Below are 18,466 nucleotides of genomic sequence, written 5' to 3'. Positions count from 1 at the left end.
ATAGAGATGGGAGAGAAAAAAGAGTTGGAGTATTGATTGTTAAACTTTGATCATATTATCTCAAACGGAGGAATACAATTAAAATTCAAATTATTATCGAGAGAGAAAATGCAAACCCAAATTTATAAAAACCACTAATCCAAATTATTAGCGGGAGAGAAAATTCGAACCCAAATTCATAATATAAACTAGTCCACTCGAGTAAATGTGAAACGTCTACCGATTAATTTTAAAAGAAAATAATTACAAAGAAAACGAAGGAAAAAGGGCGGATAATTTCCATGGGTGGGTGGGGCCGGAGCCGAGCAGTGGATAAAGAGTAAAAGCAACGGTTAGAGCAGCAGCAGAGAGAGACGATTGTGTTGGCATATGCCGCGCGACAGCAGATCCCAATCTCCTCTCGTCAAACGGACATCGCGTGTCACTGAAACCACTGCATAAAGCCACGGCAGTCACTCGGGATTCTCTCTCCTCCTCGCCCTTACTAAATACAGCACCATCGTCCTCCCTGAACCTAGAGAGAGAGAGGGGCACAGAGCAAAGCAGGAAAGCCATTTTCTTCAAGCAGAAGCAGAAGCTGGAGACCAAGCGCTTCTGAGGAGAAAAGCCAGCAATGTCGGTTATTTGATCCCTTGAGAATCTCAATCTCTTTCAGTGTTTTTATTCATTTCGTTTTGGTTAGCTTGCTCTGATCCGTTGATGCATTCTAATCTCATTTTCCGTCGCGTTTTCTCGGATTTTCTCTGCTGTCCGGCGTTTGGTTTTTTCTTGATTTGGTGATTAGGTAGATTTGGCGGGATTCCTTTTGCGTTTGGTTGCCGAGAAAGTTGATAGGAAAAGTAGAGGAAATGCTATGATATTATTATTTCTAATTTTTGGTGTTTGGATCAAATTATTAGTGATTTCGTATCTAAATTTGTTACTGTTTCGGAATAATGAATTTCTTTCTAGCTAATCTGTAAATTAAAACAGTCTGGTTGGAATCGGCAGTTTACATTTAGTTGTGGTCATAATGCTGCCTGGGTTTCGAAAGCGATTCGTTTCCTTTTAATCCATTTGTTTTGTTTCTGTCTGAACGAAAAACTTTCCATTAGAGAGTTACCAGAAGGAAAATTTCGGCGCAAATGACCGCGGAAGCTTCCCAATTAAGTACAAGTAAACGGTTATCTCTATTCATTTTTAGTAATAAATTTCTGGTAATTAATCGAGTTTAATCCTTCCCAGAGATAGATGAAATGGAGATTAATAATTTCACAAATCTGCTTAGATCTACCAATGCCGGTTGAAATATGAAGATACCGGAAACTATATGGATTTGGAACAGCTTCGATTTCATTGTTTCAACCATCTTGCATTCTTAAACTCTGGATTTATGTTCTCTGGCTGTTGATTTGTAACTCTTGATTTTTCATCTGGGATGAGTTTTTGATTGTTCGTTTTGATTTGCAGGTATTTCTGTAAGTGTGAAACTGATATTGGGTGCTAGAATTTGTCGAAAGATCAGGTTTACATCTCTCCTGATTCGTTTTATTTATGAACCTTATGGTCTATTCATCATTGTAAAATATTCATTTCTTGTATTCTCTTTGTGCCCTTTAGATTGCTCGTCTGTCTTGCGGTTTTTAAAAATGAGTTGGGACCCGAACATGGAAGTTCATTACACCTACACCAGCTGTCCTTATAGCTCAGCGGGTAGCTTTATGGAGTATTTTGAGGGTCTTACCTATGAACATGTGAACTTTATTTTTTCAGGCGATTCGCATGCTCAGGTACTTTACCTTAAATATCTGCACAAATGTGTTCTTTTTCAACCACCAACTTGGTGATTTGTTTAGTTAGTCATTATGTTTCCAAATTTTAGATCTGTAGGATTGCTGACTTCATTGAAAAGGAGTTTATATGGGTTCCCATGATAGGATTGCTTTAAGACATAAGTAGCGAGTTGTTGTTTGATGTTCCACCATTATTAATCCGAATTTTGAACCTTGGAATGTTTATCTGTATTTCATCTATTTCAATTTCTTTCAATTTCAATTTCCTTCTCACATGTGTAGGAGAGTGCTTACCCAACAATGAATACAAATTATTACAAGTTTGGGTTATCGGAACCTGGGAATACTTCATCCTATGATCTTGGGTTTAGTCATGCTTATGAGATCAATGATCCTGACCCAAGAAGTGGTGAACAAAGAAGGCATTTGCAGAGCGCTTCAACAATGACTAATGAACAGAATGTGGCAGTGAACTCAGAATGGGAAGGAAATGCAAATACTTCTACAGGCGACAACCCCATAGAATGTAAGTTCTTAGTGCTGCTTTTCTTCTGTCTTTTCTTGGGGTGGGCAAGGAGGCTGCAGTTCTTCATGATTATGCTCTGCAGTTTTCTCTTTTCTGGTCCTATGTGAGAGGCCCTGAAGACTGGTAAAATAATTCGCATTCTCTAATGTTATTATTTTTTCCTAAGTTGTGGATTAGAACATTACAGGGCCTGGAGGGCCTGGTGACATAGAGAATAAGTAATCTTAGTGAAGACTTATAGAGTTGGATGAAATACATTATACCTCTAGGGAAGAAGAAGATAAGAATTAGGTGTTTTATTGTTATAAAGTTTGTCATTTTTCATATTGTTGCCTAAAGGTAGCAGTCCGGTAGCACCCCCGTGACTGTTTATTATAAACTTATGTTTAAGGACTGCATATTATAAACATGTTTCTGATTGAAGTTGATGGTGTGGCTGCTATTTGCTCCTCCATTTCTATACTCTTTGCTTCCAATGTATTTAGTCTGTTCTGAATCACTTCTTTACACTTGACACTTGAATATTTCCTATCAATCTAAGTATCATCATTTACATTTCAGGCCCACGGAGACATCAAAATTCCCATGATCATCAGGTATTTAGTTTCTTCATATTCTGGGTCTTTCTCTAAATGTATGTATACATATAACTATGAATGCATTCATATATGCATATGTGCAACACATGTGCACACGGGCACCTATATTGGGGCTGAGTAAATTGGCTTAACATGAATGGAAGTATATGAGTATACCATCACAGCCTTGGCAGGCTTATTCCTGGTTCCAGTGATTTCAAAAACCACAGATTACTGGGAAATTTTTACTCTACATCATTATCATATTCAAACTTTTATGTGAAACAAAATGAGCTCAATAGATTACTAAGTTGGAGCATTTTCTGTGAAATATGCAGGTTATTTGGCAAGACAACATTGATCCTGACAGCATGAGTTACGAGGTTAGAGCTAACTGCACTTTGTCCTCCTGAGAATTTGGATAATACAATTATATTATAATTTCAAGTAATATGTCTTATCTGTTGATTTTCTGTTTAACATTTATCTGGATTATGTATTGTTAAGATTTTATAGTAACAAATGGATACACTAGCCATGTTTTATACTGGAATAAATTCCATCTGTGCCTTGGAAATTTAAATTGTGTTTTTCTGTACGTTTTCTTGATGTACATGTTTACTTCATTGTTTGGAGGAGTGCTTGTGTGCTAAACAATCATTGCATGACTCCTTCTGTAATTTCTGTTCTTAATGAGGAGATTCTTGCAAATTTCTTAGTCTCTGATTCTTTGCTTTTCTATCTCTCAACTGCACAAATTTCTGTGTGGCACTGCGCATATTGTAGAATTCGAATTTTGTTGTCATTGATTTAAGTGCGTTGTTGTAATTATAGGACGATTGGCCTCATATTATTTGGTAAGTGTTGCCCTTCTACTCTGGTGGAATTTACTTTTAAAGCACTCACGTGTATAGACTGATTTTGAATTCAATTCTTTTAAGTTGGATTGCTCAATTATTTGAGCCCACTGGAATAGAAGTTTGTTGAGCATATCATATTCCTGGTTAAGTGTCATCAGCTTTAACTTGTGGATGTGATGTTGGATCTGGCAGAATTGTCTTCATGGTGGGGACCTTACTGTATAATCGTTAGTGAGTGAATCTCTAAAGCAGAACAGGGTTCTTGAGTTGTGAGGGTAGTTTTATAGTTGTATGCCTGTAATGTCTTGTGTTGTATGGGAACATCTGCTACTTACTAAAAATCTTTTATTTGGAATACATGTTACTGACAATGTTCTTTATGTTCAGGAATTACTTGAGTTAGGTGAGGCAGTTGGAACTCAAAGTCGAGGTCTCTCCCAAGATCAGATCTCCTTGCTTCCAATCTCAAAGTACAAATGCAGCTTTTTCTCGAGAAAGAAATCACGAGACGAGAGGTATAGATTGCCTTTATTTATTGTTCTTTTGAAAAACTGTGATTACTCTCTCTCTAAAGAAATCACGAGACGAGAGGTATAGATTGCCCTTATTTATTGTTCTTTTGAAAAAATGTGGTTACTCTCTCTCTCTCTCTCTCTCTCTCTCTAAATTCCGGTTTAATGGAATCTCTCTTGGTTAAATATAGAAATGGGAAGTTTAACATCTACTAATTTTTGCAAGAACAACTTTTTCCCTTGCTGAAATCTCAAGAATAGAAAAGGAACTTGTTTTTGCTGTTTTCATTAGTATGGTGGTCTGTAGAGAAGATATAGAACGCTGATTTCTTGGGGAGTGAAGGTAGGTATCATAGGTTGTATGATTAATATGAGTCTCGAATGGTTCTTTCTGCACAAGGCTATAAAATGTTGGGATCATTTTTACGTTAGGATATTGAATTAAAGTGGACATGACTTTAGATTTTTCATATATTGGCGCTGTGGAGCGTAAAAGTAAGGACTTGATCTTCAGCTGCATACTTCAGTGACCTACTTGGGTCTTAAGAAACTTGTGGTTTTCTTCAGAAAATATACAGAGAAGCAATATTGGATAAGAATCATAGGATTGAATCTGGTAAAGTTAATGGTTTCAAATCGGTGAATATGCATACTGGTGAGTATACTTTTCAATTTAATTCCCATTCCCTATTAAAAGTGCTCGGGATCTTTCTGTGCTTACTGCCGACAGGCCTTTCATCCCATATGCACTTTAGTTGCACCGGAAAATAATTTAATTTGGTGTGGACTTGTAGCTCCTCTGAAACAACAGTTTTATATTGTAATATCCATATCTCCTATAAGCAGCTTTCTGTGTATACTTTTTGCAGTCATATTAACTTGTAGTCCCTTGTTGCACGTAGATGTGTGATTTGCCAGATGGAATATAAACGAGGGGACCGGCGGATTGCTCTACCGTGCAAACACCTCTATCATGCTGGTTGTGGGACCAGATGGCTTAGCATCAACAAGGCAAGCAATTTTTTCTTTCTTAAGATGAATATATTGGTTTTTAGAATCTATTGGATTTGTTTTAGCAGTGACTCAAGTTAGCTGACACTATTTCTATTATCAGGCTTGCCCAATCTGTTACACCAAGGTGTTTGGTGACGCGTCAAAGTGCGCAAAATAGGCCTGATGAGCTTAAAGAACGGAGCCTTGAGAGTTTTTCTTCAAATTTGGATAACAGAGGTGCATGTTTGCTTCATTTTCCCACCTTGTTTGTAGAAGCATTGTGTTAGCTTTTCTAATAAATGAAAATATTACGAAGCGAAGAATTCTGATAATTAGATCGTGTCGTGGCTTTTCGAGGAGTTTCATCCTTTTGTTATATATATAGTTTTACAGAACTCTCGTAAACTCCAGGATCGGCTCATAACATGTGGTGATTTCCTAATGTTAGACGATTGCAGTGGAGCACAAAAATGGTCTTGTAAATATGGAAGGTAGTTGCAGTACGTATAGTTTCCCTTCCTCTTATTTCTGCATGCTGCACTTTTCCTTTGTATTGTGTTGGGTAGTAACAATCTTTGAGTTTTGCTCCATAGAATTGAATGTTATGAAAGGTATTATTCCTATTCTCACATTAAAACCCACCTCGGAGTCGCAGGCACTCGTATTGTGCTTGTTTTACAACACGTTATCAACACGAAATATGTAGAAATTTTGGACAAGAGTATATAAATGTATAAACGAGTGGCTTAGAGAAAAACCGTGCTCAGATAAGACCACATGAGAAACTGCAGTGAAGGAAAAAGAGCCATACACGCCCACGTAAAAGCTCAAGCAACAAGGAATGAGAGTGTACAAGGAATTTCTACCTTTCGTAAAGAGGGCGATGTGCTTTAAGATATGATTTAGGAATCGTCGTTCAAAGTGTTTGAATATGATTAAGAGTTTCGATCATATTCATGAGAATCATATGTACTTGAGAATTCACATTAAGGGATCAACACGGATTTAGTGCACTAGTAATGCGATTAAGCATAACGAATTAGTGAGAGATTGTATTGCATTGCTGTTCCAACTAAATATGTTCTCTACCATTCTTCCTAGCTTAGATAACAACGATATACTACAAGGAGTCACTCTTAGTTTGTGGGAGCCGTGAAAATTAACCATAACAAGTTCTCATAGAATGGAGAATTTGAAATGATTTTAAATTTATCATCGATTAGTCAGAGTTCTAATTGCTTAAAACCTAACTAAATTAGAACCTACTGGATCACAGGCTCATAAGCTTAAGTTTGAAAAAATCAACGTAGATGGCAAGTTAATTAATTTGGGTTGATTAGATCCTTAGCTTAGTTAAAGATGTTAATTAACACTAATTAAGTTATTCAAAAAATTACAAGAGCATATGATAAATGGGCCTTAAAGTTAGTTTTGAGTTTCTAGGCTCATTGGGCTTTTGGTGTAAGGTGTGCATGATAACTTATAACAAAAGGCCCAAATAGGCCCATGACAAGGAAAAATTGCACATTAGACCATCTCCAAAGGATGTGTCAAATCCTAAGTGGAATGCCATAAAATCAAATTGAAGGTAGAAAGAAACTTCAACTGATATGTCAATCCTACATGGATTGACATATGAGCCTTTCGCTTTTCACAATACCACATCAAATTACAATTTTACCCATGCATTTAAAGGACATTTAATGAAAAATCATTTTTGGGCTAAATTTCCTGACGGATTTTACTAGTGTTTAAATCTGAATTATTTTACCATAAATGCTATCTTTTGAATCTCTTATCACCATATAGACTATTTATCTGATTTGGCCATTTAAAATTAATAAAGAAAGAAAAGGTGGGTGGGGAATGGGGATTGGTGAAGGAAGGGAAGTGGAGATGAGAATGAATGGAATGGGAAGATGCGAAGGAGCTTTCTGTGTTTAAGTATAAACAGACACTTATTTACACAAAATATAACAGATTTACTTAAATCCGCCTAGGTGCCCGACTAGTTGCCTAGGCGCTAGGCCCCAGCTTGCTGCCCTACTAGCGTCTAACGTCTTTTAGAACCTTGATTTTGCCTATACATTTAACAGACATTTAATTAAAAAATTACTTTTGGACTAAATTTGTAAACGGATTATACAACAAGGGTTTGAATTCAAAATTTTTTTTATCACAGAATCTATCTTCCGATTACCTTATAACAACATGAAACATTAGTTCAATTTGACCATATTAATCTAAATTGATCGTTTTTGGAAGCTCATTTTCTGATGTTCAAAGTACAACAAAACATTAATAAAAGGGAACTTTAACGAAAAGCACCCGGTACTGTTCACTTTAACGAAAAACCACATTTTTACATTAAAAAGTCAATCATGGTACTATTCACTTTACCCTTTATTTTGTCCTTATCATTAAAACTCAAAGTTTTCAAGCCATTTTCATTAGTTTTCTTTTAATAAAAATCAGAGAAGTGGTCTTTTAGTAAATCTCCTTCAATATACTTATATAGTCAATTTATTAAGTTTCTTTGTTGCCCGTGGCACTTTTAGCAGTCAGATTATTTTACTAATACTGGATTAAGGAAATATTACTGAAAATTAGTAATGTGGAATAATGCTGTCCCGACCATACGATTACAAACAACAAGAAAAAGGCACCGACAGGTTTTAAGTCTCAGACTTTCGACCCTTCGTCGCGTTGATCACCACCTTACACTACAAGTTGATAATATGGATTGCATATTTTTTTTTTAATAAAAGATATTATCTATATTAAGAGGGATAAAGTTAAGCTTAATCTTACAATAGGCTATCAATAATGTGGTTCAAATTTGCATTTGGCGAAAATCGAACCTAAAACCTTGCACTTACAAATGAAGAGGAATACTACCATACAAATAAAGAGGAATACTACTTGACCGTACTACTAAGTAGCATATGGATTGCATCTTATCTTGTTGAATATAATTCGAACTTAAAAAAAGTGCATTTATATTTAAAAATTGTATTTATCAACTTTTAAGTGCGTCATTTAGTATTACAGTTTAAACATATTTTTCTTCTTTTGTAAATGAAAAAATGTCAGATATGACTTAGGTTGAGGACAAATTAGAATTAAAATATTATGGTTAGTTGACTTAGCACATCTCCACTCTTTGATTAGTATAAATGGAATGAGGATCCTCTTCGGATCCTCTCTGTAAGGATCCTGAATATCCTCAAATCGTGTCCGTTCATCGTACATTGTATAGTAAAAAATCATTTTAAATATTTTTATTTTAAATTAAATATGAATAATACCTGATGAAAGCTGACCTACGATTTGAGAATTTCCACAATCCACATAAAGATGGTTTGTATTGAAGGGACAAAATGAAACCTTGTATTTGTGCAATTGCGTTACAGCTCATTTACCTGCTTAGAATCATATAAAATTTTGCCGTTTGCACGTTCTTCATCTAACGGTATTCGCAGCCAAAATATCTTTACTTTTTGTCAAATCATTTTGGCCTATTGTTTATTAAATTGAGGGTATATTTGTCATTTTGGTCCTTATTTAACATAATTTTGCACAGAAAGACTAAAATGATTGATAGTAGACAATCTCAGTGACTACTTCTATTGATTTCAAATTTCAAGAAGCAAAGTGATGTGTTATGCAAATCTTATGAACCATTTTGGCTAAAAAACTGAAATAAAACACATGCGATATTCAATTTTAACCATCCTAAAAGAAGGTAATCGAGCAGCACACTCCGTGATGTCTCTTATTTTTAAGGATGGTGGCACTTATTCTTGGCATTGCATTGGTCCTTGTTTTAGAGAGGATATAAGTGTCTCAATTTGTATTTAATAAAATATGATGCCTTTTGGGAAAACAAAAATTTATTTTATTTTCCATCGTGTACTCAGCTAGCTTTCCAACCTGAAACGCGGATTCTCTTTAGTCCCATTCTTTTACTTACTAATTTTGCCTTAGAGTTGCTGTCTAATATGTTAGATATTTAAAGAGATGGGTCATTGGTCTACTTATAACCTCATTAATATTGTTTTAACTTAATCACTTAATTGTCAGGTGTTGATTTTTATCACAAAAGGTTCCGATGTTAATAAAAATGAAACTATACACTTTATATATTGAACTTTTCTCATTTATCCGATGTGAGACTTATATTCAACATAAATTCATTGACTATGATAGGATTTGGTATCACTTGTAAAATATAGTGGACTAGGGTTTTGTGAGATCATTGGATTGCAGTGAGGTAATGGATTATTTGTTGATGAGCTGCAGAAAATGTGTATGGATAATGGATTTAAGGTCAATAGTAAATGAGGAATAATTTAGAAAGGAGCCCCCATGTAATTTGGTATATTATGCGCCTATATTACAAAATAAACACTTGGCTATAATGATAAATGGGAAAGGTTTACTTCTCATGGTGAATTATGGCGTTCGGTTAGAAAAAAAGTGTAGGAGTTTTGCAACATGTGAGTTAACCAAACTAGGGGTGGGTAAACGAGTACAGGAACCGCGGGTCGGGGCGGGTATAGGCCGGTTCCTAATTTTTAAAAAGAGAAACGGGCCAGGCTGGGCCGAGGCTTTAGAATTTTAGGGGTGGGCCGGGTCTAGAAGAATAAAAAAAGGGGTACCGGGGACCCATTTGGGTAACATCCCAATTTAAAAACATTACTGTCTCACTCTCCGAGGCTTCCTGTGAGTTCTCACTCTCGAGAACTGAGAACATTGTCAGACACCCACCCCCACTCTTCGCACCTGCTTGTACTTATCAACTACAAAAGTCCTACAAGTTCATAATTGCATCAACATATTAAAAAAATAAAAAATTGATCTCTCTCTCTCTCTTTAAGTTCACCTACTGGCTACTGGGTGTGCCAGAGCTAGGGATTCTCAATCTCGATGTTTTTTCTCCCTCTCGGAGAATACACACACACACACACACACACACACACACACCCAATCTCTCTATCCTTCTCCCTCATTCCTCTCCTTGTTTCTTTTTCCCCATCTCTGCAATTCTATTTTTGGTTTGGATTTGTAGGTGTCGGAAGATCTTGCAATTCACGGATAAGAGGTTCCAGCATGTGCATGATTTTACCATCGATGTTGAGTTCGGAGCTCGAATGGTCACCATCGATGGTCGTCCCTTCTTATTTTCTGTTCGGCTACTAAGAAAATAGAATTTTCGTGGTGAATCAATTGGGTTTATGGTTTTGTGCCAGATTTGGAAACGGCGCAGCAAGCAGATGTGGGTCTTGATGTCAGAGTCCAAGTCGAAGATCTGGAGGATGGCGAGTCTCGGAGGCGATCAAAACCGAAAAAAAAAAGACCCGTGGATCCGTCCCGACCCGGCCCGTAACGGGCCGGGTTAGGTCCAGTTCCAGTAATCAGATTTGCAATATCCGGCCCGATCCGGCCCTTTTTCTTTTTAAGTGGGTCTGGTCCAGTCCTTCCAAATTTGGGCCCGGCCCGGCTCGTGCCCACCCCTAAACCAAACCATTGGTTTTGGTATATGTTAGGCAGCAAGATTAAAAATCATTTACACGTGTGTAGTCTATTTTCAGTAAAAAACAATATGTGGTATTCTTACTTTCTTCATGCACACGCGACTTACACGTTTTAAATGTACTTATATGCATAAATTGACAAAAGGAAAGTTAAATATTTGAAGTAAATGAATAATCTTATATCATGCTAGAAGAAACCCCTCAAAACCAATCAAAGCAGCTGAATTCACATAATAAAATCAGCCTCTATTAAATTTACATTAAGAATAGAAAAAATAATATTTAATAAACGATTGATTAAATCACATAGGCTAAGCTCACCCCCTCCTCCTTATTGTAGATAATATCGTTTGTTAAAAAAAAAAAAAATCATTTCACAACTAATTTAATCACATTATTATGCGAGTGTGAAATACCATTTTTATAACTGGCATTACACGCCGCTTAAGATGTTTTGAACGTATTCAAAAATAAAGAAAATAATATTTAATAAACAACTGATTGAATCACATTATTGCTAGCCTATTGTGAGGTACTAATTATAAAAAAATAAAAAAAATAAAAATTGTACAAAAAAATTAATTATTAAAAAAACACTATCAAAATAACGAAAATATCCTTGCCACATTTGATGCATTATTTTGGACTACTTTTGAAGTTTTTTGTTTGAGGGGCATTTTTGTCCACTTATTTTTTGGTGAAGCTTGTGAACCCAAAAATCACTATTCAAAATCCATTCCGACTTTATATATAAGATTTTTTTTTACGGTATACACATCTATATTTAAGTTCAATAAAACATCATTTACTGAATTGTTTTAAACTTTTAAACTTGGAATTGAAACACAATTGAATAAACAAATTAAGATTGTGAGATCAAATCATGGAAGATAATATTTTAGTAAATACATTGAAATTGGACGACAAAAGGATCCATTTGCATTGTTTTTACAACAAGAAGGCATTGTTGGATAATACACTACCCCTGCAACTTGCAGAATTTAGTTTTGTTTTGAAGGAAGAAATCATTGGTTATGCACTTGTCTGTGCCCTACCAATGTTGTTGAGAAGTACCATTCTTGTAGTCAATCTATAAAACAATTTTGCTCCACCTAAACACATTTGGAAGAGCAAAAGTCTGACTTGGAAGGGCCATGTTGGCCAAACCCCTAGTTAATTTTGGTTTACTTAGTGAACGATTTCTTATGCTCCCAGATTCAATTTTGGTGCTTGTTTTAGTTTTGGATAACGTTATGGATTTTGTTCTTAAATATGAGTTAATTTAATCATATTTCTTGTATGCATGTGACCGAATTCTATTAAACACATGATTAGGTGTAAATATGGTGAAGTTAGTTGTTTGGATGAATGTGCTACTACACACACTAACTTCATACCTAAATAACAATGAATTTAGGTGTATCCAACCTGATTAAGGACCTTGGCACCGCTCCTTAATGTATGAATGGTATTGAATTACCATTAAACAGGTGTTATATTTTCCATGTTTTGGAAGAACGTCGTTGATTTAAAAGATATTTGAGAGAATAATGATCATGACTGAAACCACTGAAGAAAATAGAGTAAAATATCTTTGCACCAACTCCTATGAATATAGTCTGAAGCGTATTTAGGAGCCAATGCCCCCCTTGGCCGGATGATTCGAGCAATTTACTTGCTTTGGCACAATCGTTTAGGATTGTGGGTTTTGCGGCTTAAAATGAGGATGATGCAGAAGCTAGGTTTGTGTTACTGATTTCTTTTAGTGTCTTATTTGGGCTTGGATTTGACTTCATGATTGGATTCATTTCTTGGTGGAGAGATTTTGTTAATTACCTATTTGATTAGGATTTGGATTTACTTCCAATTAGGATTTGGATTCTTTTATTGTAACCTCAGTCCTATGCACTGTAAACAGGACCTTAGGGTTAATTTCTTTGTGTGCCAACACCATTAGTTTAGAGAGTTTACTCTCCTTTGCTTTTGGATGGAGGTCACCGTTTGGAGTCAGAGCTTGTGGCAAATTCATGGTTCATTCGTTTGGCAATTTGGTAAATGTAACAACCCGTCCTGATAATTTTTTACGGATTTTAGTGTGAAGGGGCATTTTGGTAATTGTTCCTTGTTTGGGCCAGATATTTTTTATTTGGGTTACTATTTGGGCCTTAAATGGTGTGCCATGTGGGGCCCCCTTTTGATTTTATTCCTCTGCCCACTTCCCATTTCCTTTCTCTTTTCTCCCTCCCATGCATAACTCTCGAACCTCTCTCTTCACTTTCTCACTCCCTCGGAGCTCTCTTTCCTTCGTCTCTCTCTGTCACTTCCCTTCTCTCACTCACCTTTTCTAGGAACCACATGCCACCACCACCATCACACGTTGTTGCTCCAGTGAGCATGACTGCACCACCGTATGACCTTACATCGTGAAATCCAAGCCCCGGGAACATGACATATGTCTTTCTCTCTCTCTCTAGCCGTTCCCTGTGCAAAAGTAACCAGGGGAAAACTTCCCAGATTTTTTAGCTGATTCGAAGCTTTTACAGGTGTTTTCCGGCCACATTTGTGAGCTAAAAGGGTATTAATCAAATCTCCATCCTCTTAATTTAATTTTGACACCTAAATGGTGAAGTCTAGCTGTGAATGAAGCTCGATCGGAGCTCTGGAGAACAAGCCAGCTCCGGCTTTCTCCTTCGTGGAATCCGGTAAATTGTGACTGAAAACCGGCCCAACTCAGTTGTTGGGCCAATGATCTGCAACCTAAAACCTACCCAACCTAGTTGTTGGGCCTGATCCAATAACCTTTGGCCTATTAACCTAATCCAAGCCCATTGAACCTTTTGGGCCCAGTGATCAGCCCAAACCCATTAAACCTAGCCCAAAAAACCTTAGGCCAGCCCAGAACTAAACCCAAGCCCAACTGAAAACTAGGCCTGGGTTCAGTTGCCATGCCCAACCTTGGGGCCCAAATCCTAGGCCCAGACTCGGATCCGGCCCAAACCCAATTGGATCACAGAAACCTAGCCAGCACGTGGACGTCTGTCCTAGCCGATGGGTGGAGCACACGTGCTTCCATTGGAGGTACTGTGCTGTTCCGTCGTCCACGACGGCGTCAGCGACTTTTCCAGTGAACTTTTTAGAGATCCAAAATGGCGCGTGGCCGTTGGGGCCGCCACCTTACAACAGTGCGTAGGGGTACCCGAGGTCCCTCTTTATGTTTTTCGATGTCCTGAACCCGTTTATGACTTCTGTTTTTTGAAATTCAATCATTTTGGTAGAGTTTTATTAATTGGACCCTTTATGTGCTTAGGTGCAAATATTCGTGGTGTTACGTCTTCGCTAGTTTACATGGCTCTTCGTCGGCGGAGTATTTGTGAGTGGACCCCTTCTAAAATGCATGATTTTACTATTAGAAATGCATACATGAAAAACATGATTTAATGGTTACCTTTTATGAAACGTTTATGAGTAAACACTTTATGAGATATCATGCTTTACTAAGAATATTTTGGAATACCATACTTTATCAATTTTCATGTTCTTTGTAGTATATATGATGAATGACTATATACTACGAAAATGTTATGAGACATGGTGTTTAAGCTACTGAGCTCTGATGAGATATATATATATAATGTTTGGAAATATTATGTTCAATGATTTTTGTGCTTATCTAGTGGTCACTGTTCTGCCTACGGGCGATGATACTTATATTGGCTTTGGCCGGGCTTAGGTTGGTGGCTTCGACCGGAGATACTTATATTGGCTTCGGTAGGGCTTAGGTTGGTGGCTTCGGTCGTAAGATATTGATATACGATACCACTATTAAGCACATTATATGATATATGTTTTATGAAAGGTTTTATGGCATGCTAGGGTTTCGGAAAACCTATTACATATTATACTACTGAATTTTCATAAACTTTGGGGGTTAGTACGTTGATGAATAACTATTTCAGTATTACTTATATATCCACTTGGTCCACTCATGTTTTGTTTTGAGCCCCCTTAGGACTTAGATTCGAGGCATACAATCTCGGCATCAAGGCATTCCCGTATCAGCATATTCGAGTCCTCTTGGTGTAGGACCCATCCCTTTGTTCATTCAATTTTATATTATTCTTTTTAGTGTTCTAGATTAGATTGACCCTCTTTCGTCCACTTTTGGACTTCATGGTAGGTATAAAACTTGTTCCTCTTGTTGAACTCTATCTTCTTGTAAATTTTGGTAGAATTTGTAGTTAGACAAAAAAGTGGGTTTCTGGTCGCTGAAAATCACCACGTGCTGCGGCAAGTGTGGCGGCGCGTGGGGGATAATTTGTTTACATGGATTTTGGACAGCGGGACATCCTTGATGTCCTAAGCCTATATCCAAAGTCCGTTTGTTGAAATTTGATGCAATGATTCGAATATTCAAAATTTTCAGATAATTGTACCATTGTAAGATTTTTCGGAATTAACGACCATTCAACCGTTGGATCGTCACCAAACTTTGAGATGTTATAGTACATAATATTTGAGGATCTTAGGAACTTACAGATTGAGAATCCGACGTAGGGATCTTCCGGAATTGGATTTGCAAGTTATTAAATTAAAACGTCAACCCCCACTCGAATGTTGTGATTGGCGGAGATCCGATCGTTGGATCAAAATGAAATTTTAGTATGTTGTTCTAGAAGTATAATGTGACCTATGAATGGCTTGATCCCTTAGTAGGGTACGTATGCAGTCTAACGAGAAGGCTAGATGCAACCATAATAAAATACTTGAGATTAATCTTTTAGTGAAATTTGCTAAGAAAATGAATTTGGGGCCTATCTTAGTAATTAGCTTCCGAACTAGAAGTTTCGGGTCGTTACATCTAATCTTTTTCGCCTAAGCAATAGATAGACACAATGACACAAAACAGATTTAGATGTTTAACGTTTGTCAACCTTAAAGGATGGTATATACTCTTTAAGTTATTGATTTCCCGAAACAACGAATTAGACACGGGTGTCTACACTAACTCTTTTTATTCTTGAAGTATGTTTAGCATGGTATCCACTAAGTTGCACACCGAGAAAGCATAATACAATGAAAGTTGACAAGCACACGGATCCTAGAATATGGTATCTATTCCGGTTATTCATGATAATTAATTCCAAGAACCGTAACTAGTTCTCTTGTTACTCAGCGTAGGTACAAGACTCAATCATCCAAATTTACGTATGTAACAAACTCAATTACAAGCTATTCTATGGTGATCAATCATAAAACAACTTAATCAGTTTGAAATTAAAATAGGAATTAACCATTAAAGCATCAACAAATTGTCTTGTAACAAAAGTTTATAAAATACTCAAGGAAACATGATTAGGACTTCAACCAAGTCCAAACTAAAGTACTTAGTTACTCATAATGAAGTTTGCTAGCAAAAACATTAACAAGAAATAAAAAGAGGAAGAAAGAACTCTCTGATGATGGGATGATACGACTGCCACTTTTCCTTCTTATTTCTCCATTGCCATTTGCTACCTCTTTCCTTTTATATTTTTTTCTTGTCCTTCTTCTCTTGTTGCCGTCCTGTTGCCCTGCTTCTCATTTGATTAGGGATATACATCCCTTTTATTGTAACTGACAAGGCTAATAACTTTCTTTTTTCATTCTATTAGTCTTCTTATTTATTTTCTTCCAGTCTATTTGGCTTCTTCTAACAAGATAAAATTCCTAATAAATAGGAATTTTAACTTTCCTTTAATTTGCCACATTGATACACATTTGTAGAAAACCTTTTTAGTTTAATCCACGAATTGGACTGATCTACAGAGGCTGGATTGACAACATGGAATTGCAAAACCTTTTTAGTCTCAATACTTTCTTTTTAGCTCATTTTCCACGCTTTACTTGTGACAACTACAAAACATAAATAGAATGTAAAACCTATATAAACGAGTACAAAAATGAGTACAACAAAGGTGTAAAGAAGGAGAATTATTATGTATATAATAGCGAATTTACGAGCATAACAGTTTGTAAGTTAGAGAGCTATTTGGGAAAGTCTCATCCTATTTGTTCGATTTCGCTATTCGTTTGGTTTAGGGTTTGTAATTTGTGGGATTCAGGTTGTCAGAGTTAAACACTCTTTTGTAATCTCCATTTGTTTAGTGAAATTCCTTGCCAGGTTCACCCATGGATGTAGGCTTTTACGCTGAACCACGTTAAGGGCTGGTTTGGTATTGATGTGCTTTGAAAAAAAGCTGCTGTGAGAATAAGCGGTTGTGCTGTGAGAATAAGTGGCTGTGAAATAAATCAGCAGAGTGTTTGGTAAACGTTTTTGTAAAAGTGCTTTTGGAAAAAAAAAAGCAGTCTGATAGTGGGTCTTTTCATTAAAGGAGCACTGTAGCTCCGTGTGCTTTGAAAAAAAGCTAGTTTTCCAAAGCTGCAAATAACAGCTTTAGCTTTTTCCTTTGATTTCATCTTATTCTCACAGTAGCTTCCAAAATAAGCCCTTTTTTTTTTAGTTTACTAAACACCTAAAACCCTCACAACTCTTTTTCACGGGTGCTTTTTTTTTTAAGCACATCACTCCCAAACCACCCCTAAATCTTGTGTTCTTATTTTGAGATTGTTTATTTTTTCGCTTTTGTCTACGACATTGACACTTGGTGCGTTTGTTAGAATTCACTTCCGCTTGCGCATAGAAGTACAACAAGTGGTATCAGAGCTTTAAGTTTTGGCTTGGGCTTTGCATTCCAGTCATGATCAAGTTTTTGTCGATATTTGAAGAATTCGACAGGAGGAATGACTTGGGAGTTTGTATACCAAATTATTTTGGTTGTCTTTGAGGCAACGTTTGTTCACTCTGCATTGTCAAAAGGTAGATTTTGATGTTCGAGCTTTGCACAATTTTTTTTCATCGTATTTGTTAGTTTTCGTAATGGAATTTGTTGAAGATTTCAAGTTTTGAAGCCCTTTGAATTTTTTTGTCATGGTGGAGATCAATTTCGAAATAATTTGGGTGCACGTTTGCATTTGTAGTTTTGGTATTCTAGTTTGAAGTTTATATTTGATTTGGAAGTTTACTAATTTCTCTCCGAGGTGGAGATTGTTGGGATTTTTGGTTGTTCTATTAGGGTTTGGATTTGACTTCTTGATTGGTTCATTTCTCGGAGGAGAGATTTTGTTAATTACCTATTTGATTAGGATTTAGATTTACTTCCAAATAGGATTTGGATTCTTTCATTGTAACCTAAGCCCCATGCATTATAAGTAGGACCTTAGGGTTAGTTTAGTTTGTGTTCCAACACCATTAGTTTAGAGAGTTTAGTCTCCAACCATATTCTTCTTTCTTCACACCACAACTGAATTTATTTATTTTTTTACTACAATCCTATTAACGGAATTAATGGACTTGCACAAAGGCAGTTACTGTTTAGAGTGAATAGTAAGGGCAATTGTATTACCCTTGCCCTCTAATTGCCATTGCCCTCTACCAACTTGTGGAGATGCTTTTAGTGAAGTTCCTCGTTGTGCTTCAGGCTTTTATGCCGAACCACGTTAAATCTCGTGTTCTTATTTTGGGAGTGTTTGTTTCTTTGCTTTCGCCTATGATGTTGATACTTTGTACTTTTGTATGAATTCGCTTTCATTTGCGCATAAAAGTACAACATAGGACACTTGGGCTGAGATATGATGCCTCGTACTACACG

At 36.4% G+C, this 18,466-nt stretch overlaps 1 protein-coding gene across 1 annotated transcript; it reads left to right on the top strand.

Annotated features, from left to right (window-relative positions):
* Nucleotides 1-308: 308 nt before the first annotated feature.
* On the top strand, nt 309-5,766 carry LOC126588954 (E3 ubiquitin-protein ligase BIG BROTHER-like). The gene is made up of 9 exons (XM_050254119.1): nt 309-615; nt 1,450-1,504; nt 1,600-1,769; nt 2,055-2,298; nt 2,860-2,894; nt 3,215-3,259; nt 4,124-4,251; nt 5,151-5,259; nt 5,363-5,766. The coding sequence occupies exons 3-9, from the start codon at nt 1,629-1,631 to the stop codon at nt 5,417-5,419; spliced, it is 759 nt and encodes a 252-aa protein (XP_050110076.1). The 5' UTR covers nt 309-615; nt 1,450-1,504; nt 1,600-1,628; the 3' UTR covers nt 5,420-5,766.
* Nucleotides 5,767-18,466: the final 12,700 nt, after the last annotated feature.

This window comes from Malus sylvestris, chromosome 11 (assembly GCF_916048215.2).
Source record: "Malus sylvestris chromosome 11, drMalSylv7.2, whole genome shotgun sequence".
Classification (NCBI taxonomy): Eukaryota; Viridiplantae; Streptophyta; class Magnoliopsida; order Rosales; family Rosaceae; genus Malus; species Malus sylvestris.
The sequence above is the reverse complement of the archived record's forward strand: the minus strand, read 5'-3'. Positions and strand labels throughout refer to the sequence as shown.

What these genes read in the sequence shown, in the direction of transcription:
- LOC126588954 (XM_050254119.1), top strand. Translation starts at nt 1,629, where the DNA reads ATGAGTTGGGACCCGAACATGGAAGTTCATTACACCTACACCAGCTGT. An exon ending in CAGGCGATTCGCATGCTCAG is followed by an intron (nt 1,770 to 2,054) that starts GTACTTTACCTT and finishes TCACATGTGTAG; the next exon opens with GAGAGTGCTTACCCAACAAT. An exon ending in AAAATTCCCATGATCATCAG is followed by an intron (nt 2,895 to 3,214) that starts GTATTTAGTTTC and finishes TGAAATATGCAG; the next exon opens with GTTATTTGGCAAGACAACAT.